At 40.6% G+C, this 23,375-nt stretch overlaps 3 protein-coding genes across 7 annotated transcripts in view; 2 read left to right on the top strand and 1 right to left on the bottom strand.

Annotated features, from left to right (window-relative positions):
* The window catches only part of GPR160 (G protein-coupled receptor 160), a 660,951-nt gene that overhangs the window by 421,994 nt on the left and 215,582 nt on the right, over positions 1–23,375 (top strand). The gene's annotated exons all lie outside the window — the stretch shown is intronic.
* On the top strand, positions 2,617–21,268 carry MYNN (myoneurin). 5 transcript variants are annotated; one of them, XR_012160736.1, is made up of 9 exons: positions 2,617–2,804; positions 4,095–4,387; positions 8,061–8,863; positions 10,686–10,845; positions 11,614–11,792; positions 12,156–12,239; positions 12,919–13,005; positions 15,294–15,619; positions 20,325–21,268. XR_012160736.1 is itself a non-coding variant. In XM_073359419.1 (8 exons), the coding sequence occupies exons 2-8, from the start codon at positions 4,122–4,124 to the stop codon at positions 15,560–15,562; spliced, it is 1,848 nt and encodes a 615-aa protein (XP_073215520.1). In that variant the 5' UTR covers positions 2,617–2,804; positions 4,095–4,121; the 3' UTR covers positions 15,563–21,268. The 5 variants fall into 5 exon arrangements, 3 of the variants coding, with proteins under 3 accessions (XP_073215520.1, XP_073215522.1, XP_073215521.1); XR_012160735.1 differs by having other exon boundaries at positions 15,294–19,890; XM_073359419.1 differs by having other exon boundaries at positions 15,294–21,268.
* Positions 12,140–23,375, bottom strand: part of LRRC34 (leucine rich repeat containing 34) — a 36,375-nt gene continuing 25,139 nt past the window's right edge. Inside the window, exon 12 of the mRNA XM_073359423.1 lies at positions 12,140–12,531. The gene's annotated coding sequence lies outside the window, so the exon portion shown is untranslated. The remainder of the gene's footprint in view (positions 12,532–23,375) is intronic.

The raw sequence follows: 23,375 nt of genomic DNA, 5'->3' as shown, positions 1-23,375 counted from the left end.
CGTTGCTAGTGAAGACGTGCCCTTAGGTAGGATTTTTCATACTCCTAACTGATGTAGTTAAACTGACCTAACTTGCTATGTAGACCAGGTCTGAACAGTTAAAAGGTGAGAGGAAAGGGGTCAGTTCCAGGAGCTGCCGAGGAAAACAAGGTGACACAGAGAGAGGGTCTGAAGAAGAGTCTGTAGGAAGTTAGAATTACTAGGTCCTCCATATAGGAAATTATTAGATGCCTGTTTAGCTAGACATACATACAGTCTATAGTTTTAATAGAGCATTTCAGAGAAAACATTCATGTTTAAATAATACTTTGCTTTCAGAAGGCTGTCTTGTCACTGGTTACCATGGTCATTGCTCCTAGAGGTAAGAAAGCTGTGCTGAACGTAAGTCTGAGGTAATCACAATAACCAGGGACTGCAGCCAGGGCAGTAGAGTGGAAGAACCCCATGATTCTAATCCAAGGAAGGTGATGGCGTGAGGCACAAGATCTAAGAGGGGTGCACTCAATGAGTCTAAGAGGAGTCAGATATGCATTTAGTGCAGTTACTGTGACAGTTGAAATGTAGTTTTTGTTTAAAGCAGAACTTTGCTAAAATCCACATACATCATCATATCCGTTTGAAAATGATAGAGCCAACCAATTAAGGAACCAGGGTAGTTTATGGTGCAAATTCAACCTCATTTGATCAAGAGGTTTCCAAGACATAGCTCTTCCCCTCCCTCCAGTAACCTATTTTTTTTAAAGTCATAACTATAATGATTTTTGTGCACAAATTTGGAAAAGTGAGTGGGGTGGGGGGAAAGGAGTTAAAAATCCACATGAAATATATCACTTGAATAACCCCAATTAAATGCAATGTGTCTGTACCAAGATCAAACTACTAGTCAATAGGAAGTTATTCACAACTGTACAGACTGGTCCATATTCCTGCCCACCACTCTCAGGTAGAGATGAGAGGTAGAGATCTGAGAGCACAAGTGCACATCTTTCTGATAAAGTACTCTTTAGGGGAACGGGCACCAGGTTGACACCCAGAAGCTCGTCTCTTCATCAGCTGACTGCATTTAATATTTCTGTACACTTCACAACCTTAATTATTGACCATGGCCTCATAACACTAGTGTGGAGAGAAGCAACCAGCATTCCCATCATTTACAGATAAGATAGCTGAGAGGTAGCATAAAGTAAAAAATAAAGACCTTCAATTTCCCTTTCTAGATGAGGCAAAGGAAGCCAAGAAGGCTGCACAATCATCTGAGAAGATCTAACTAACTAATCAGATCTTACTATCAAACTGTAACAGTTATCTGTGAGAGTGCGTGCACATGGTTCTCTGTGCATCGTTCTCTGTGCATGGCTGTGTGCCTCTCCATGTTCTGGTTTGAATATATGTATGCATGTGACTGTGTGTCTCAGAGTACATATTTCACACTGGAATCTACATCCAGAAACTATGTTTAAAGAGTTCTGTATGTTTTTGCTGGAAAAAGGTTTAAACCAACCACCTGGAACCAGACTCGCTGAATCATGGCTTGAGATATGGATCTTAAGTTCAAGGTTGGCTCCTTGCTTTAAGAGGCCATGTCTACACAGCAAGGGCCCTGCTCCCACACCAGTTTAAGGCAAAGGTGTGAACTTAAACCAGTATAGTTTTTCTTCTTCCAGTCTTAGTACCATCTATATGGGTCACCTCTTTGAATCCTTTTTCTCCATTCCAGTCTGTCTTGAAGCAGTTCCTCAGAAACTCTGCAGCTAATCAAATTCTTTTGTATGACATCAGTCCACCTAGTTTGCAGGCTTCCAAACGTTCTCTTACATTGAGGAAGTGGAGGGTAACACCCTGTGTCCTATATATTCTTCCACAATCTTCTTTTCCTGTACCCAAACCACCTAAGTCGTTTCCATCAGTTTTTCCTATAATTGGTACCAATATAATTATATCATTTTAATCCCCCCATATAGGCTTCCCAATTCTGCTATGAAGCTGCCATTTTGGGGCTGCTGATAAATTATGTAATGCACTGGAGAGGAGGCGGGTAGGCTAGGCAGGCCCTTAACTTTGCCTGACGCAGTGTTTGTTTCAGTGGTACAAGGGGATAGGTGGGTCTTGGAAAAAACAACAACAACCCAAAAATGTGTTACATAACTTACAGACAGCCACTTTTCTGTGTTGCTTGGGAAGAAGTTTAAGCTAACCTGAAAAAGCCACTGGGACAACAGAATAAGAGTATCCCTGCAGGGGGCTATACCAGTATGGCTATATTGTGTAACTGGTAAACTATCCCACCTAGTCAAGGTCATCCGCAGCTTGGGCCCCTACCCCTCTGTAAATCACACGTGGGACTCACGGGAAAGAGCGGCCCAGACTTTGTAACACGAGCTGCCAGACCTCGGCGTTGGAGGCCTATTTCTGGCAGCCACATGACCCGCCACCCGCACTGAGTAGAGGGGCAGCCTTACCGGGACTACATCTCCCATCGTGCACTGCTCCACGCTGAATCGGGGCTCCCGCTCGCGGTGCTGCAGTGCACGATGGGAATTGTTGTCCACGCCCTGCCCACCGCCTCTGTTCCACCGTCCCCCGCAGCCCCACAAGACCGAGACCGGAGGATGACGCCGTGCCACTGTGGGAGGCAGGTCCTGTTAGCGACGTAACGTGGAGCCTGGTTGGCTCCAATGTGGATGGGGGCAGAGACCTCCCAGGCTGGGACCGGAAGTGATATTCCGGAAACGGACAAGCGGTGCGTGTGCTGTCATCATAAAATGGCGGCCTGAGGGGAACGGACTCGGTTTCCCCTTCCTCAGGTGTGTGTACAGTTTTCCCCCACCCGAGCTGGGCCTCACTCAGCTGGCTCCGCCGCTTGGGGATTGGGCAGGCGGGACCGAATCGAACAGTCTTGGGGGGCTGTGGGAGCGGACGGGACTAAATCGCCCAGCTCCGGAGGGGTGGTGGCAGCGGCAGACGGGACGGAACCAACCACCCCCGGGGTATACGTGGGTGTAGACAGAGCCGCGTTAGCCGCTCCTCGGAGGGGACTGACTGGGCCGAGCCAGCCGGCTCGGAGTCGGGCGGGGGCTGACGTGATGGGAGAATTGGGGATGCGACAAAACCATCTGGCGGGAGAACGGGGGGGGAACCGGACCGAACCAAGTAACTGTGGGGACGGGGATTGGGCAAAGGAACCGCCCCAGGCAGCTAACTGAGGAGCGGGGGTAGGTGCCTCTGACACGCTGCCATAGAAACAAACAGCAGCAGCCCTGGGCCTCTGTCTACGCTGGGCACTTTACTCTCATTCCCTGCCGCTGGGTCGAGGCAGGCGTGCCTAGTGCAGCCCAGGGCGAGGTGCTGCCCAGCCCACCTGGCAAATGTGCTGGCTTTATACAGATGTTTCCCCCCTCTCTCTCGTTGCTGTGTTAATGACCCACACAGACAGTGGCTACTGACAGCCAAGTACGAAGAGTGCCTAGCCAGGGCACTCGGGTATAGCCAGGGAAAGTGATTAAAAAAAAAAAGGTTGATAGGATCCCTGATCTTCACAGCACTCCTGTGACATGGCTGTAAGTAAACATTATCCCCCTTGTATACCTAGAGAAAGTTATGCACAAAGAGGTTGCATCTTGCCAACTGCCACACAGTTGCACGAGAACTCAGTAGTTTCCTAGTAACTGCTCCCATGATCTGTTCAATGGAAAAAATCTGTTTCTGTCAGGAGATACTCCACTGATTAGAAACTTTAACATTCATTTTACAGGACCATTTCTATAAAAGCATCAGGCTGATAGACTTGGACCAATGAACGATTCACCTAGTATTCAGATTTTGGGGGCAGGGGAAAATGTGTCCCCACATGCACAATGTGTCCTTTTCCCTCCCACACCTTGTCTCTATATGCATTAAGACTAACCGGTCCCACACTGAGAGGGATCCAGTGCTCTGTTTCTCGCTGTTTTTTATATTTTGCTCAAAGGACACTATATTAAAGTGAGTTGCACTGCAATGATCATGGGAACAGTATTGGACAGTGTCCCACTTTACAACTGTAATTTCATGTCTTTCAAAACACAGTACGTTAACAAGTTTCTTTGCTTCTTTAGGCCAAGACACTCCATCCCCCTACCAAAATGCAGTATTCCCATCACTGTGAGCACCTTCTAGAGAGGCTGAACAAGCAGCGAGAGGCAGGCTTCCTTTGTGACTGCACGGTAGTTATTGGTGAATTCCAGTTCAAAGCTCACAGAAATGTGCTTGCCTCCTTCAGCGAGTACTTTGGTGCATTTTACAGGGATGCCTCTGACAATAATGTGGTTTTGGATCAGACTCAAGTGAAGGCTGATGGATTTCAGAAACTCCTGGAGTTTATATACACAGGAAACTTAAACCTTGACAGGTAACATACTTTTTTTTTTTTTTTTTTTTTTAAATAAAGGTTGAGTTAAAGAGATTCAGTACTGATTTCTTTGCCATAAATTATGGAAGAACACGTTTAATTTCAGATACAGTACATACCAAAGAATAAAGGTCAGCTGTCTACATGGCTTTTAAAATGCATGTATAATACTACATATGAACCAAAAGGAACACTATTATTATTTTCTATTCAAAGTGTGTGATAGTGTCTAGACCTGAAATTTGTTTCCTATTTTCTCTTGCTAAGGTATCTAAACCCATTATTAGGCTATACAATTGCTGTCACCTAATTATTTTTCAGATTGAGTTGCTGTAGTTCTCTGTCTCTTCTCCCAGTCATCTACTTAATTTCTACACCAAAGCCTTTTTCTATGTGCATACCAGACTCACCTTGGCTACCCTGATCTCACGTGTTATATTAGGTGTGTGTGTATATATATATATATATATTTTTAAAAAAATAAAACTTAATTTGTGTAAGCCATCCAGATGCCATTTAGAGTGTGTCTGTGACAATTCAGACAATTCACATCCATATTAAGAGGCATATGTTCTCTAACTACAATCAACTTTCCATAGTGTCTATATAAATCTTCAAACTATATTTGGTCAAATGACTTGCTGGTAGGAGTTTTCATATTTGTGACTCTGGCTCTCTGGATTGAGATTAAAAATATATCCTACTTAATTTCTGGGAGGAGAAGGATAACCCCCACAGTAATGTTGGTTGTACAGGAGCCCATTTTTCCTTATATACATAGACCAGACCTAGCTGCATAAGCAGGAAAGGCAAATACCAAAGTTTGAGAGAAGATGTAACAGGGCTCACCAGATGTAAGCAACCATGATGGGTCAGGGCTAGTCCTCCCTCAATTTCTCCTACAATCTCTGGGGCTGAGTGAGTTGCCCATCTTTTCCTCCATGGATCACCCTGAAGGTCACCTTTCCTCACCCAGAAGGACAACATTCCTTTCCTATGTCCAAGTGAAGCTCTGCTTCTAGGTATAACTTATTAATAGAATTCCAACCTTCAGCAAGTCCCTCTGAGAAATACAGTTCTCAAAAACCCCAAAATAAGGCAGGTTGAAATACAGCAATCCTCCAGCTCCACACTTGGCTGCCCACCCAAGAGTAAACAGTCCCTCTTCTCTAATTCCTATGCCCAGGCTGCCACATCTCTGGAGGACTCTCCACAGTATTTCATTCCCCAGGCTCCTTTCTTGCAAGTCCTACCCCTTCTTATGGGAACCTCCCTCTAGAATCAGTTCTCTAGTTCATGGGATTGGCCTACGCTGACTGAGCTAGTTCTTCCCCTTTACCTTGAGGCTTCTATTTCTCAGGGTTTCCTCATCTGACTAGTTCTTTCCAATAGCTCCCATCTGCTTCACTCTCCCAACAGTTTTCTGCATTTCTTTCTCTTCACAAGAAGCTCCCAACTATCACTGTCTTATGTAGCACTCTCCTAGTAACTCTTACATGCTCCCTTTTCTCAACTGTTGCCATGGTCTGTATAGAGGCAAGGTGCCTTCTGTCAGGTCCTGTTGGGAGGCAGCTAACTAGTCACAGGTGAACTGGATCCATTTCCTCTTAAAGGGACTATTCACCTTGTGATAGATAGTTTAGGGACACCATCAATTCAAAAATTAGACTTCTGTATGAATTTGTTTTACCTGTTACTGTTACAAGTAACACGTCTTATTACTGTACCCAAAAGTGGTTAGAGAACAAATATTTCTCCATCTTTTTCGTTATTAACTTTGTGCACTTTACATCACTTTGTGTGTAGTCAGTTTTTCTTGTTTGTGTGGGGTAAGAAAACAATTGCTTCCATGCAGAAGTAGTTAAAAGATTGGAGCCACAGACAACTTCACTCTGCAATCAGTGCTTGAGAGGAAAATTTATATAATACAAGGTATTCTAATCACTACCTCTGAGTACCAAAAATAGCAGGTTTTAGTTATTTAGGCTCTGATCCTGCAATTGGATCCACTCTGGCAGAAATTGAATGTGAAACTGTCAGTACAGCATCTTGGTTGCACAAATAAAATGACAAAAAGTCAGACAATGTAAGAGCATCATTAGTTCTGCCACACTGTACATATGTAGTACAGTGGGCGTTATTAAAAATGTGGATTTTTTACAGCACCACTGTATTTACTTTTTATACCGTTGTATTTTTGGTAGTCCCTATTAGACCAGGATATAGCTCATGTACCATGATAAATGTCTAGTTTTTAATAGTTTCCACGGTATTTTCTATTCTTTGTGTATCTTTAAGATATATATTTTTGTGGTAAAATCATGTACCTTATATATAATAAAATTTAATGTTCCATCAGCAGTGTGGACAAGTTAATGCAATAGATGGAACCTTAGTTTTGTATTTCCTAGCTTGTTATGATTTGAACTGTGCAACCCTAATGCTGAACTAACTTCGGGGTTTGTGTTCAAGATACTATTCTGTAGTTAATATTTATCTTTCTAAGCTATTAAAACCAATTACTGCAGTTTTTCTTTAAGAAAGTGCTTTTACAAACCACTGCAGCATCCTTAGAATGCTTCTGTAACGGCCGGCCTTGCCCTTAATGAAGAGAGGTAAAGAGAGTGGAAGAGGAGGAGAAAATAGATGGACAAGAAGAAAGGCAGGAAAGAAAGACAGATAAGACAAGAAAGGAGAATGGGAAGGAGAAAAGAAAAAAGGGGGTGAAAGAACACTTGTGGTAAATTCTGTTTTACTCACTTTAGTATTGGATATTATTTCACATGAAGGAATATTCAGAATATCAAAACTTGGGCTGACTTTCTGCACTTTACTACTTTTCTTTTTTTTAATCATAATTTTTTCCCTTTTGCATTTATACTGAATCCATATAAGCTTAGACCAAAGTGATCTGTATCATTCTTAATCATTTTATTGTACTGAAAGTAATTGCTTTATATATTGTGTTGATGGAGAATAGCTTTGTTATTTAAAATCTGTCCTTTGGGGAACCTATTACCATAATAAAATCACTTTGTTTACCACTGATTTTGTTTCCAAGCATTGTAAGCTCCAGAGATAATTATTTGTTAGAATACTGTATAACACATATTTTTAGAAGGTTTTTTTTTTTAAATCATTATAGGTTGACCTCTGTTCAGGTATAACAAAAGTATAGTGTCCTAAAGCTATACTTCCTGGGTTTTACTCCTGTCTTTGCCACTGATCCACAGTAATGACCATTTGAAAACAATTCTGTCTGTAAAACGGGGTTAATACATACTTCACAGAGGTGTTGAGGTTTTATTCATTGTCTGTGAAATGCTTTGAGATTCTTGAATGAAACCACTATAGAATTATTATTTTTGTCAGCTTATATGTCTCCTATCATATATCAGTGTTAAATAATCTCAAAATATCAAAGATATAAAGTTAGATTTTGTTAGATTCTCCTGACAGTTATAATTTTTAACCATGAAACTATTTTTAAATAAGAGAACAGCCATGTAAAAGTCTTAAAAAAAAAAAAAGTCTTAGTCTCTTTTTGCGAATACAGACTAACATGGCTGCTACTCTGAAACCTGTAAAAGTCTTAGTATTTATTTATATAGATTCTCAGTGACACAGGTTTTCTTTGTCCAGAATATTGTCATTTAGCCTTGTTTCCTTGCAGTTGGAATGTTAAAGAAATTCACCAGGCTGCTGACTATCTCAAAGTGGAGGAGGTGGTCACTAAATGTAAAATAAAAATGGAAGACTTTGCTTTTATTGCTAATCCCTCCTCTACAGAGATTTCTAGTATTACGGGAAACATTGAACTGAACCAACAAACTTGCCTCCTCACTCTTCGAGATTACAATAATAGAGAGAAATCAGATGCCCCTTCTGCAGACTCAGTTCAGCCACAAGCAAAAAAAGTGGGTTTAGAAAAGAAATCTGCTCAGACCAGGAAGCGAAAAAAGACTTTTAACTCTCAGAAAAACATGAAGAATAAACCAGTGCAATATCAGAATGACATAATTGAGAACTCATCAGTCGATATGTTTTTAGATGCAAATAAACTGGCCACACAGATAACGGAACAAGCTGCCCAAGGCAGCGATAACTCAGAACTACAGCTAGCGTCTGTGGTGGAAAGTGAAACTTTTGCAGCACAAGATGTTTTGATTCAGACTATTACAGTGAAACAAAAACGGGGGAAGCCACAGCAGAACTGTGCATTGAAAGAACACAGTATGTCTAATATAGCTAGTGAAAAGAACTCTTACCAACTGGAGAGCGCCGGAGAAGAACTAGATCAGAAATACTCCAAGGCCAAGCCAGTATGCAACACTTGCGGGAAAATATTTTCAGAAGCCAGTAGTCTACGACGACACATGAGAATACACAAAGGAGTAAAGCCTTATGTGTGTCAACTCTGCGGGAAAGCATTTACACAGTGTAATCAGCTGAAAACACATGTCAGAACGCACACAGGTAAGCTGTCGTCTTGTTTATAAGGGCTTCTTTTGTTTTTAATGATAGCATGGGGAAGAATAACTAGAAAGGAGCCCTATTTTCTTCTAATATGTTGTTTCAGAAGCTTCAAATCTTCATGCTGATGTTCTGTATATTTGGATGGTTACTGCTGGTCAGTGCTAATTGCATTCCACCAGTCTGTAATATTTTAAAATAGAAACTATGAATGTGTCTAGAAAAATAGTAGAGCTAGAAAGGATAGCATTGCAGTTAAAGCACCCTGTAGGGAATACCGTGACTTCCTGAAGTCCCAGCAGATCTGATTCAGTCCTTTATCCTTGTAAGGTAAATAAGTGGAGTGCAATGCAGAAAATGTCTGACTGATATACAAGAGATCAGACTATCCTTTCAAGCTATGTCATATTAATGGCATTTATAATTTATTAGTTCACTGTCTTTCAGATTTCCATCATGTACACAATATAGTAATTTGTGCAGCTATTTATGTCTGTCAAGTCTTGATGTACCAGAATGAGTTTGATAACATCTCGGGTTGAAAAATCCAATCTCCGGTGGCAAGTAGGAAACTTCGACAATGATATTTTGTTATAGTGCATGGCTAAGCCATACATTATTACAAAATCTGAGCTTTAATTTAATTACAAAAAGTTTATAGCACATGGTTATGAGAATAACTTTCCAAATGTGAATTGATGCTGTCTGCAGAGAGCCCCAGTGCTTTTGCTGCTGCTGCTCATAGCCTTCTCAGTAGGTGACAGAGTAAAATTGTCTACACACAGGTGCCTTTTACTGCTGTTATTCAGGACTCTAGGACATCCAGAAATGATGTCACTTTCATTATGCTCCCGTTTGGGCAGATTCAAGCAGTGGAGCTATTTCCAGGAATCTCAGGAAGGAGTTAGAGTAGGAGGAAATAAGAGGGTGTAAGGATGGGCAGATGAAGAACTCCTTTCCCTTCCAGTAGTCAAGGGGGAAGGCTTCAAATCTACCAGATGCTGACTAGCCAGAGTCAAATATGAAAATTGGAGCCCCTGAGAAGGGTCCAAGGACAGTGTTTTTGGTAGAAACATCAGCAGTGCATTTCCCTTTTCTGGTTCTTGCACCTGGACTTCGCATGGACGGGTGGGAAACCTTATCATTTGCATCAGCCACTCGATGGCAGATTTAGTCCTCTAGAGAGCAGGTGTCTGGTAATTTATTTTTTTGTCAAGCCTTGATCTATGGCATTATGTATTAAATTTGAGGATCTCTGAAACCTCTGCCTACTAACAGATTCTGCACTACTATAGTAATATAAACTCATGTTCTCCTACGATACAGTCACATGAGACCTAGGAATAGTACTTAGCACATATTTATTAGAGAATACCATAATATCTATTAAAAAATAGTGGATGGTCAGGGAACCGCTGTTAGCATGCTGCAGCAGAAATATTAGCAAGAGCAGAAGAACATACTAGTTGGACAGACCAGACGACTTAATAGGTCTTCTCCAGCTCTAATATCTAGGATTTTGCATAAGTTAAAACGATTCTGTGCCTACTGACAATGCAGTGCTAGTATTAATTGTGAAGAATAGATTTTATTAAAACTAATAGTTAATTACCGGAGAATTTTCAAATGGTGATGCTTTAAAAAAATTATCTGCTGCAGTTCTGATAATGTGCAGGCTCAACTGCTTGATTGTTGGGTGCTATGTGGCATCACTAAACAAGAAGTACTAGGGTCAACTCCTGAGTTTGGGTCAACTAACTTAACTGAAGGCTTTCTTACATAGACACCAAGACAGTGGAAAGGTAACAGTTTATCTCTTTCCCAGGGGAGAAGCCATATAAATGTGAATTGTGCGACAAAGGCTTTGCCCAGAAATGCCAGCTAGTTTTCCACAGTCGTATGCATCATGGAGAAGAGAAACCATATAAATGTGATGTATGTAATCTGCAGTTTGCAACTTCAAGCAATCTGAAGATCCATGCCAGGTGAGTGAAAGTACTAACTAAAGCCCTGATCCTGCAAACACTTATGCACAAGCTTAGTTTCATGTATGAGAATAGTTGACTTAAACAACTACTTGCTCAGGAAGTTCAGTGTGTGTGTGCACTTGCAGGATCAGGCCTAAATAAATGTTGTACTTGTTTTTGTCATTCCCAGTCCTTCCCTACTTTCAGCTCCAGGTCTTCATTGCAGACTAATGTATGTACTCGGCCTGCTTCTTCCACCCAAGGTAGTGATTTGGAACAGCAGTCCATGTGGGAACATTCATCCTAGCACCCCTGTTGCATTTGGTAATTTCTTCCCTTTCTAACCATACTGAGAGAAGAGAACTACTCTGCCATTGTTGTTTTGGTGAAGGGATGAGTCCATTTATATTCTCTGGCAGGGGAGAGTACAATGTGTCTCTCTGCAGTAGCTGTCAGCGTTGTTGGTAGTCAGCTTTCATACTAGAGTGACACAAGTCTTGCTTACTTCTCAGGGTTGACCTATTGCCTGTGCAATGCCCTTAGCCTGATCCAACAGCCACTGAGGTCAGTGGGACTCTTTCCATTGACTTTGGGAATTGGAGCAGTCCCTGAGGGTGAGAAACTTCCATCTGAAAACTAGACTTTAATCTTACTCCTGTTAGGCCACAAAATATCACCATAGTGAGGCCAGATATAAGATATTAACTGGTGTAACACAAAGTTCCTTTCATCTTGTGTCCTCTTCTCCCTTGTGTGGGATTCTCTAAGGTGTGTGTTTCTTACTAGGAAGCACAGTGGTGAGAAGCCTTACGTGTGTGATAGGTGTGGGCAGAGGTTTGCTCAGGCCAGTACGCTGACGTACCATGTTCGTCGCCATACAGGAGAAAAGCCGTATGTGTGTGATACATGTGGAAAAGCATTTGCAGTATCCAGTTCTCTTATCACTCATTCACGAAAACATACAGGTGAGGATAAGTGGGCTGCTGAGTGAGCTGGTGTAAATTGGGGATCCATCTTGGAGAGGGTTGGCTGCAGCGGAAGAGGTGAAGGGAGCAATTAGTGATAATGGAGTCTAAAGAGCAGGATTTGGGGAGGGAGTGGAGTAATGGAGTCTGCATTAGTGGGTATGGACTCTGTATAGGAGAAAGGACCAGAGTTGTGTTGGCTCTTTCCTTGGGCTTTTCCTTGAGGGTTGCTTAGTGGTGCAAATCTGAATTTTTATTGGGGTTTGGGGAGCTCTTCACACCATTGTACACTGACTCTGTTTAATATGCATTTTACATACACATCTGTATATTGAAATACTAACCGCCTTGTGTACCCTTCAGGAGAGAAACCATATATATGTGGTATTTGTGGCAAAAGTTTTATTTCCTCAGGAGAGCTCAACAAACATTTTCGGTCTCATACAGGTCAGTTTCTGGATAGGCCACTTCCTGTGTTGTAAATTTTTTTCAGTATGATCTTTTGCATTTAAAATTATGTACTATGCTATAATTGAGACAAATTAAGAGGACACACTGTATCTGTGTTAACTCATTTAAAAATTGATTAGATAGTTTTTCTTTAAATAAATCTAAATTGTTGTTGTAAATCTAAAATAACAAGACTTCAGCAGAGTAGGGAATCAGGAACTCCGATGCTAAACTTTCTCTGTGCGAGTCAGCATGTCACTTTAACCTCTTGGTGTCTCTGTTTTCTCAACTGTAAAATAGAGATTATACTTTTTTATCCATTCCTTGGATTATAAAGTGTGGTCTATTTGTAAAGCATTGTAATATAGAGTAACATGGGAATTATTTAAATATTAAAGAAAATATTCACGTTGTAGTATTAATTTTCAGATAAACATTAGTACAAAGACAAGTTGGGTGTCTGATCTGCTTCAAATGAAGCAGTCAGTCCTGTAGTCACCATTTTCATCTTATCTTTTTTTGAATGTTTTCCTTCTGGATACTGTTTTTAGATGGGTTTAGGTCATAAAGCTGTTAAAGTAATTTTCATTGCAGTTATTTTGCCTTTTGTCCTATAGACAGCTTAAGAAATAGTTTTTCTCTGTTCTGCAATTCTAACTGTCAAACCATTTTTCAGGTGAAAGGCCATTTATCTGTGAACTGTGTGGAAATTCTTACACCGATATAAAAAATTTAAAAAAGCACAAAACAAAAGTTCACACAGGTAAGTATTAGTCTTGTAAAAATGAATTTTTGGGGTCAAAGAATAACAATTCTGCTTTAGTGTTTTTAAATGTAACATAAAATTAGATAAGAAAAGAGGTCTGTTTAATGCCTAGAATATCTGCTCTAATGGCACCCAAATCTTTCAGATAAGGATTGGAAAAAGCAGGCTTTAAAATGGAAGGTCCTGGGGAGATGTTAAAAAAGAAAATGCAGTGACTACTACAGTGTTAAGCCACTATTGTCAATAGGGAGTGGGGGGCTGCTGACAAGACTATTAACATTAAAAAATCTGGTCTCATCTAATAAAACTGTGAAAGATTTCTGCTCTAAGACAGCTGTGAAAGTCATCTGGGTCACAAAAGAATTTTGTGAATCCTATTCAGTATGGCTCTACCCCACATCTGATGGCTCTCACAGGTATAGATTTGAGGTGAATGATTCACACCAGTTCCAGGAATTACTCTTCCTGATTCTTTGTAGGCCCAGATGTTCCTTTATGCAATAATTAAAGATGGTGAGTTTGTTCAGGTTTTTTTTATATAGTCAAAGTTAATCCATGTCTGAGCTGGATTAACAGGCACACAAGCTCAGATAGACAGCTGGTGCAACACTTACAATTAGGAATTCTATCCTAAAAAAGATTTCTCATTTATACCTAGTCCTGTTCTTCCTAGATTTACATGCAAGTGTTTGAATGGCAGTAACTTTGGTATACAGATAGCTTACAGTACTGAGCATGGAGGAGTTGTATGTGGGCAGTTAAGATGATAATGTAAACAACCTCCCTCCAGACTGGCTCTGCATGCCTTCTTACAGTGGATCACATCTGTCCATACTTAAGTGCATTAAGTCCATAACTCCCTTACCTCTAGTTGTATAAAAAAAGAAATCACGGGGGCTGGCCCAGACAGTGCAGGGGAGAGACTAGCAGAATGAAAGGAGAAGTAACATGCCGTGGCAGCTTTGAGGATCATGGACTGGTGAAACTGCATGTAGAGGATGGGTGGGGAGGATCTAGTAAAGCAGGAAGATAACAGAAGGGAGTGTCAGGGAGAGACAAGCTGTAAGCTGCTGGGGAAGGTTTGTTGGAAGTGTAGCTGGAAGAATAGTGAAGAGACAGGTTGGGAAAGGGACATAGAGGCTGCCAAGCAAAGGGGGGCCAGGCTGGGGGAGCTGGAATGTGGTGCCGGCTGGGTATGTGGAGACATGGACGATGAGGTGAGAAAGAAGCAGAAGTGGTGGCAGAGAGAGAAGGGAGTTAAAGTAGCATAAACAGGAGAACTGCAAACCTTTGCTTAGTGTGTGGCCCTTGCATGCTACCATAATATTGTATTAGCATGGCACGACTAATTAATATCCTTATCCAGCCTCAGCAGGGCCTGAATCAACGCCCTACAAGGATTTGGGGTGGGGGAGACGTGAAAGTTTTTAATGAACGGTCCACTGTCACCCATTTCAGCTGAGACCTGATTAAAACTGATTTTTCAAGTGCACTTGTACTCTAGAAAGTGACTGTGTAAAAATAACCTTCTTCTGCAAAAGTTCTGTTCTTCCTAGCACTGTGTTAATTGAAAGAGATGATGCCTGACATGCCCATTGTTCTACAGCCCACTGCTAGAATATTTCAAGGAATCCCTGTTGATTTTCCCCATAAACTGTGACCTTAAGGATTTGTTACTCTACTGTGGCCCAGATAACAGAGGCTCTGTTGTGATGTATCATTTCTCGAGCCATCATGACCTGGACACGGGCACCAGGGACTTGATACTTAAAGCTCAGACTAAGCTCAGACTGGCTTGGTGGCTGAGTTTCAGGCAGTGTCATTCTCAGACACTCCAAATGCTTACACTTAAAGAACTCTTTTTTTTAAGCCTACCAGCCAGCTGGATTAAAAGGATAGCTTTGCAGTGCTACAGAGTACCCTTGATAAATTTTGAGCAATTCTCTATCCAGTCTTTGTTCCCTAGAAAAGAATAGTTGTAACAAAGCGTTTTAAGGGAACTGAACTAGGTGTACTTGTTCCTGCTTCCAGGGTTGGGGGAGAGGGAGACTGGACTAGATGACTTCTCGAGTTTCCTTCCACTCCTGCATTTCTATGATTCTATAATTTGAGGGTGGGGAACTGTTGAGGTTTTTTGAGGGATAAAAAAGGTTAATCTCTTAATTTACCTCACCCACTCAATGGTTTTTCCTGTCACAAGTGTACTTTTCCTTACATTAATTGCAGGCATTTTACTTTTTCCTCATGAATGAATGTGTTATAAATTTTGTTTGTTTTGTTTTGAGGATCTGAAACTACCCTTGATTCTAACACAGTTGATAATTCCTACAATGAGCAAGAATCCATTCAAAATCAAAAAAGCCCTTTGTCAGAGTCTGCAGATGTGAAGCCTTCTGAGATGTCTTTATCACTTCCTCTTCCCATTGGGACTGAAGACCATCAGATGCTGCTGCCTATAACTGGTAATCAGTCTCCTTCCTCAGACACATTGCTGAGGTCTGCTGTGACTGGATATTCAGAACCTCAGTTTATTTTCCTGCAGCAGTTGTACTGACTCTGTGCAATATGGGAACCAACAAGACAATCCTGGTAGTGAACACACACATTATTGGTAAGGTGAACATAATCGTCCAAGCTGTTGGACTTACTTTCTCATTCTTTTAAGTGAAGACATTTGGTAATGTATCTACACTGTGCAGTGCTGTTTCTCATTTCTTGTTAAATTTTGCTAATCCGGAATCATATTTATCATTGTAATTGACCACTGACTTTTCCTAGGAGGAAATACTTTTCCAGAGCACCTGCCTTAAGAAACGTGTGCTAAATAGATACGTAACTGTACTCTGGAGATCTCCTCCAATGCTCATACAGAGCTAACATGTTAGTGTCATTTGTGAGCAGACTTTCAAGCCATATTTTTGTAAGTTAATTTACTTTAAATACCTTAACTCACAGGTGTGGTCCTTGTACACAGCCTTGTATAAAAAAAAAAAAAATTGCATGACGAATTTATTAAACACAGGCTCCCAACTCCAGGCCAATGTAAGAGGAGTATATGATGGCAACTGGGCCAGTTCTTTGGTGAAATGTTTTTGAAGCATTACTGGTGTTAATCAGAAGCAGCTGTTTGCCAGTCAGACTAGATGGAAAGCTTTGGGCAAATGCCATGACAGGTGAGGGAGGCTTTTTCCTTGAGCAATGATTTAGAGGCTAGATAGCACATAGCCTTTCCCTTTCCAAGGCCTGGATTCACATTCAGATGTGACAAACATGAGTTTGATCCTAGCTGTCATCTATCCACATCCCCCAAACATCTCGTAGTTTGACAGAAGTGACAGTCTTCTGCTCAAGAGAGGTCAAAAGATGGAATATGATGAATGGTGTAGGTCAGATTGGATTAAGATTATTTTAAGTAAGAAGTTATATTGCGTTAGCTGTGAGGAGACATGGCTAGCAAATGTCTGACTTTCATCATCATAGTTACTAATATTACAGTAGCACCTAGAACTCCCAGTCAGGATCAGAGCCCTTTTGGGTTAAGCACTGTACAGACACATCAGTTCCTGCCCTGAAGAGTTTACAATAAATGAGCAATAAATTTACTCTAAAAAAATTAAGTGAAAGCTAAAGATGGGGGTGTTTTAGTAAAGAAGATTGATCCAAGGCCCTAAACTTTGGGGTTGCCCACAATAAGCTCTTACTATTCCATGCCAGAATTCAGGAGGGCATAATAGAAAAACATTTCCTTAAAAATAAATGCAGTGTTTATCTACTGCTTTATTTCCCATGTCAGTAGTGCAGTTTTAGGCAGTTGCTGTGGTTTGTAGCAAGACCCATGTGAAAATGGTTTGTTTTTTATGCCACAATGTGTGGTGGTGTTCTGTTTTCTTTGTTTTTTTTAACATTCTTGTGCAAGGGTTGGCACACAGGGCAGAAATTAGGGTCTTCAATTCCTCTGTCTTTTGCTGCTGCTTCTGTCTGCTCTATGGTGCTGAGACAAACTACTCTGTCCTCTCTGCTAAGTGTTCTTCTTAAGGTTTCTCTTGGACTCCTTATTTCCTCACACCAGTTGGTTTCCACTGAACAGTTTTCATGTGGAGTCTTTGTGTTGACATCCAGAGTACATTCCCCAGATATGTTCAGGGCTTCCTTCTGAGTCTGGTGGAAATGAGTTGCTGATTGATGATTTCATGGATCTCTTAATTGGTAATGAAGTCTTTCTCACTGTCCAGAATCTTTCATAGGCACTTATTTTCAATGGTGTCTAGTTTTCTGTCTAACCATTGGTAGATCTCCATCTGTCACAGCCATATGTTAGCACTGAGATTACATTAGAATTGAAAATTCTCAGTTTTGGTCTGATGCTCTATCTCTCATTGATTTCCATATTAAGGTTAGTAAATGCTGTGGGTGCCTTTCCTATTCTTGATGTCACTTCCTTCTTGTGATGTGTAGTGGTCAGTATGGTGCTGCCAAGGTAGATGAATGGGTTTACTTTCTTGATATTTTTGCCATCTAATATTACTGCTTGAAATCTAGGTTTCAAAGATGTTTGGTTTAGGTTTGTTTGTGCTAGGGCTCCACGGCCCCCCTGAAAGGGTTCATGGAACCCCAGGGGGCCGTGGACCCCCAGTTGAGAACTGCCGTACTAGAAGAACTTAACAAAGATAGGCAAAGGTTGTTCTTTGCAAGGTTGTCTGTCTTTATTAGTAACTTTTCATGGGTGTCATTCAGCATGATATCATCAGCAAAGTCTAGGCCTTCTAGACATTTGTCAACTCCCCCACGCTATACCAGTGTTAGTATTGCTAATACACTTCTTCAATATTCAGTCTATGGCAGTGCCAAACAGCAGCAGCAATAAAATGCAGCCCTGTTTCACGTTAGTGTCCATACTGAACCATTCAGTTGTCTGGGTGTCCACCTTTGCAGAACACTTCACATCTCTGTACATGGCCTTGATGATGATTACAACTTTAGCTGGGATTCCATAGGAGTGAAGAATGAATAGTCCATAATGTAGGTCTATCTTTGAAAAAAAAAAATCAGTGAAATTGTTGAGGGGACCTTGCCATTCTATACTTTCTTCTGTGGTGGTCCTTAACTGAATATTTGGTCTACACAGAATCTCTTGGGCCTGAATCCAGCCTGTTTTCTATGCTTTGCATCCACTGCCTCTTTCTTCCTGTTTAGAATCACACTACCGAAGGTTTTCCCTGCAAGAGAGTAGTGTAACTCCTCTCCAGTTGTTACAGTCAATAAGATCACCCCTTTTGGACATTCTGACAATGATTCCATGTTTCCATTCGTCAGGAGGCTTCTCTTTCTCCCAAACTTTATGGGACAGCTCTGTCAGTTTCATTAAGGTGATAGTATCAAATGCTTTTAGCATTTCTGCAGTGATTTGATCATCTCCTGCTGCTTTGTTATTTTTTTCAGCTTCCTGATTGTGGCCTGTACTTCTGTCATCTCTCTTGGACTGATGGTAACGTCACGTTGGTCAGGTTTGCATGTTTAAATGGAAGTCTGGTGCTGAAGTCGGCCTTGGTCTGTTGAGGACTTCTGTGAATGCTTTGCCCATTTATTTTTCTATTCTACCTTAGTTGTAAGCATTTTTCCATCTTTGCTTTTTATTGGCCCATGTCCTATTCTGAAATTGACACACAGGATTTTAATCACTTGGTAAATAGCCCTGACATCCATAATAGCAGCAGCTTCAGCTGCTAGATCTTCAATGTTTCTTCATTGATCTGCCCTTGTGTTGCTTTTCACCGCTCTATCTGCTTTCATGCACTCCTCTGCTTTTTCCAATACTCTGGTTGGTTTTAGCATTCAGGAGTTTTCCTTTGATATCCAAATGTGGCTACTGCAGCTTGAACCACATTGTCTGTAAGCCGGACCCAAGGAGTTTATATTAGCTTTTTCTTTAACAAGCAGCGTTTCTGGTGTCTGACAGTGTCACTGCTTAAGCTCCATTGTGATTAGTGGGAGTGTTTTTATGCCTCACCAAGCCAATCTTAGAACTGTCAAGAATAATCAAATAAAGAGCCACAGAGGCATGTTTTCTCCAGTCAAAAACAGCATCTGTGATATTTTTAAGTGCATTCTTTGCTGGTTGTTTATTTGTTGATATCATTTTATCTGCATTGGTGCCTAGGGTCTAGGCCTTGGTAAACAGAAGAGCATAGAAGATACCTATTAATATAATTCCTACTCTACTCCCTAAAACTCATCTTTACCTTAATTAAAAGGGCTTTGTGAAAAATTTCTTAGTGGATTTATCCTCTGCAAATGGAACCCTGAATCCTGGGCATGGCTCTGTCTTTTATTTGTTGCTTTCTTTATCCATGTGTTTATTTTTACTCTTTGTCTGTACCTTTTAAATTAAATAGACCTTTCATCTTTTGTTGTTTATCATTTTAAATGTGACATGTGTAATACTGTTTTTGATTGTTTAATTCTTAATTACGTGCGGTCAATTTGCTGTTGAGGGTTACTGGACATTATGAAGTACAACTAAGTCTCCCAAGAGTCTTCTCACTGCAGTAAAGCCAATCCTTGTCATTGCTTCCTGACCTTCGCAGTATTTGCTTGTCTCCATCATGTCTATGCCACAGCATTTGCCAGCATCTACTATCCTTCAGCACACGGGTGTAGGACATTGGACGAATCATTTTGGGTTTTCAGTGGTGCAGTGTGGCTTTTTTCATTCTTTTGAAATCTTTGTTTTTTCCCTCGTAATCTTTCAAGGATTCCGTGTCCAACTGGTAATTCTGTGACTGAAGAATCGCACCAAAAAGCAGGGCCTTGAATATAAGTGACAAAGGTCCACTCCTTGTGACCAGATCTAAGGCTGCATTTTCTACCAAAAATACAGCAAAGGTATAAAGATGAATGCAGTTTCAATAATTAGTATTGCACAAAAGAAAAGCCATCTTAAGTGCTCTGCCAACTTATATGGTTACACTGCTCTTTGGCAAGTTCATCTTTAAATGTACTAAAGTACATCTCTTCTGATGTCCTTACTGCTTTTTTAAAAAAAAAGTTTAACTTGTTCAGAATTACTGAGTAACGCATATGTTACCAGAAGAGCAAACTAACTCTGAAAAACACATTCCTGTGTAGAATATGCATTCCATAAGAATGTTTGTTTCAACTGTTCTTATATTTCTAAAATTTTAGATTACTACAGTATTCTTACATGTCAGACTTAAAAAAAAACAACAACAGTGCTTAGATTTATACTGGATCCAGTTTAGATATTTATAGAGGTGACATTTGCTTTATATTACTCATTTAGTTTTCTTTATACACAGGAGGATCATCATTTTTACAAGACAACGGTTTTAAACCTCTCTTCACAGAATACACAGGTTCTGATAAAGTTGTTCTCTTGCAGCAATAATTTAATGAGCTGTACTCTTGAGTACCAATTCTTATCCTCAACTTCGATGAAAATGACTCAGCTGCTGAGTTGATTTCCCTTAAATATATTAATTTAATATAACATATAATTTAAAAAAATGTGTAGGAGTGTTCCAGCTGGGTGCTGAAGAACTTTGAGAGAGAGAGCTGTCCTGCATATCTGTGGCAATGCCTGGAGTACTTTCCATGCCTCTTATGTGGCAGCTTACTGCTCTCAAGTTCAATTAGGAGCTGGAAGTTATATCAAGAGGATTGATGGTCCATGTAAAGAGTGAATAGGGGAAAACGTGGACGTCTTAAATAGTCAAATGCCGTTAATAGTTAACCAAAGTTCTCCTTTCTGAAAAATGAAAGCGGGACCATTAAAATTTCTTTAAAATCTTGAAAAAGACTTCTAAAGACGATCTCAAGTGTGATCCAAATCTCAGCAAGTCCACTAACTTCAATTGAAGTTTTGCCTGAGGGCTTGTCTACTCTTGGAAATTTACCAAAATAGCTAGCTATTCCAGAATGGGGAGTTATACCAGAATAGCTATTCTGCAATAATTTTTTTGGTAAGTTCCAAGTGTAGAAAAGCCCAGAGTAAGGATTACAAGACTGGACTTTGAGACGCCGTTGGTAAGACTTACAGAAATAGGTCTAGATAAGAACTAGTAATCGATTTGGGTTAAGTTATTTTTGAAGTATTTTTCCTGTATATACAAAGTGTTTTTCCTTCTGCTATGTGTATATAGTTCAATTCTTTTTTTATAATCCCATGGGCGGGGGGGTGTACATACTTAGGTTGCAGTGTTTATGTTAGGCTTTAATAAACTTGTTTTGTAATTTTCCCTCAGCTGGTGTCTGGTGTTTGTAATTACAAAGGGTAGTAATTAAAGGAGGAGGGAAGCAGTCTAACATAACCACTATCACAACACACTACACTAGCATCAGAGAGGGCTCAGAGACAGCCCTTAGCATTGTATACAGTTGTATAGGAGTTATTTGGGAACAGCATCATTCATTACATTTTCCTTCCAACAGAAAAAAAACCACCCAAGTCCCTTGCTACAAGGCAATATTTTGGGTGTAAAGGAACAAAAAATTTGTTCTAAATACTACTTACTATAATTATTTTTGAGCACTGAAAGATGCAAAGCAGTGTGCAAAACAATGTAAGTTTACCCCCATGTTTTAAAGCAGATATAAACTACTTTGCAGTGAATGTCTTCTACAAAGGATATCTTAATTTTTTTTAAAAAAATCACTTGTATTTTTTTCTATGGAGACAGTAGAGCCTGTTGGCTAAAGCACTGTGCTACTGACTTGCTCAGTAACCTTGGGCAAATCATAGCCCGTCCCCGTGCCTCAGTTTCCCCTTGTAAAGTGCTTGGAGTGCCGAAGATGAGAACTAGGTATCATTTTAGCTATTACAGTTTATTCACAGGAATAAAGTAGTAGTTTCTTGCCTATAGTAATTTTTTTATTCAGAAATATACAAGATAACTTAGTCCTTGGACAGAATTTGTGATTTTGACTATTTTAATTTGAAGAAACCTGCTGAAATAAGTACTGTAACAGATTTAGAAGTAGTCATCTTATAGCACTCTCTGATAAAAAGTATGTGAAGGAATTAGTGGTGTTAGATATGTGGACAACTTTTGCGGATAATGTCAATGGAACAGAATGCTGTCACAGGCTAAAGCTCTTACTGTTAAATAATGAGGTGTAGTGAAGGTGTTCTTTGAAAATACACATCACTTATTTTCAAACTGGATGCCATTTATCCTTTCACATTTTGTTTGTGATGTTATTGCTCTCATCAAACCAATTAAAATTAAAACACTGCTTTTGGCAGAGTCATGGTTACTTATCACAGCCTATTTTAAGCTTACATTACTTTTATGAATAAAATTATCCATCATTAGCATTAATCATTATATAACAATCCGTAAGTTGTTAATTTAATCATTAGAAGTAGTTTGAACATAAATGTGCAGCAAAAGGGGAGGATGATCTACCTTAAATTTTGACAAAGAATATAAACACACTATCATGCTTCTAAAATAAACCTACCACTAAGGGTATGTCTACACTAGCAACTTAAGTTGACCTATATTATGTCTACTTACAGCCACCATGGTAATTATTCTGGTGGTGCCTGTCCACACTACCCTGCTTGTGTTGGTGGCGCACCAGGAGTGCTTCCACCGACCTAAGAGGGGCAGTGTGGGAAGCCCAGTCTCTCAACTCTGCTGGCAGCTCCCTGCTGGGAGCCTGGCTTGCCTCCCGCCCGCTAGGCTTCAGGCCCTGGCTCCCAGCCGGAAGTGGGGTCCAGATGCCCAGCTCTCCAGGGAGATGGGTGACAGCTGGGCTCTAGCTACGCTTTCTTGTCAATTTCACGGCCGTGCCATGAAACTGACAAGACAGCCAACAGCCTATGTAAGTAACAGACACTGCATCACCCTAACTACACCAACATAAGCCCTATACCTCTTGTGGAGGTGGACTTATTATGTTCGTGTAGTAGGGCACTTACATCGGCGGGAGCAAGGCTGTAGGGTAGACACTGACATAATTAGGTTGACGTAAGGTGCTTTACGTCAACCTAACTCTGGTGTAGACCAGGCCTACCTAGCAATAGGAAGAAATGTTATCTGGAAGCAGGCTATTCCATAGCTGTCTGTTATGGGCCAACATGCATCTTTCTCATTGACACTGGGAGACAGGATACTGGAGTAGATCAATCACTGGCCTAAGTCATTACAGTGATTCTGAGCTGCATGGTATCTAACAGGCACAAAAGCCCAACGTGTCTCTCTCCACTTCCAGGGCTAAGGCTAACTTTGTGCATGGCTTTTTTTTTTTAATTGTGTTGAAGGAAAACTGTATTGAAAAGGCATATTTTATGCCTTGGCATGAACTGGTTGGGCTCATACTGATCTCTGACAAGGAACTCCACA

Source organism: Lepidochelys kempii, chromosome 9 (genome assembly GCF_965140265.1).
Source record: "Lepidochelys kempii isolate rLepKem1 chromosome 9, rLepKem1.hap2, whole genome shotgun sequence".
NCBI lineage: Eukaryota > Metazoa > Chordata > Testudines > Cheloniidae > Lepidochelys > Lepidochelys kempii.
The sequence above is the reverse complement of the archived record's forward strand: the minus strand, read 5'-3'. Positions and strand labels throughout refer to the sequence as shown.

Bases quoted from the DNA above. Each gene is read 5' to 3' on its own strand.
- MYNN (XM_073359419.1), top strand. From the start codon at position 4,122: ATGCAGTATTCCCATCACTGTGAGCACCTTCTAGAGAGGCTGAACAAG. The intron at 4,388-8,060 runs GTAACATACTTT...GTTTCCTTGCAG, and splicing joins GGAAACTTAAACCTTGACAG to TTGGAATGTTAAAGAAATTC. The intron at 13,006-15,293 runs GTAAGTATTAGT...TTTTGTTTTGAG, and splicing joins CAAAACAAAAGTTCACACAG to GATCTGAAACTACCCTTGAT.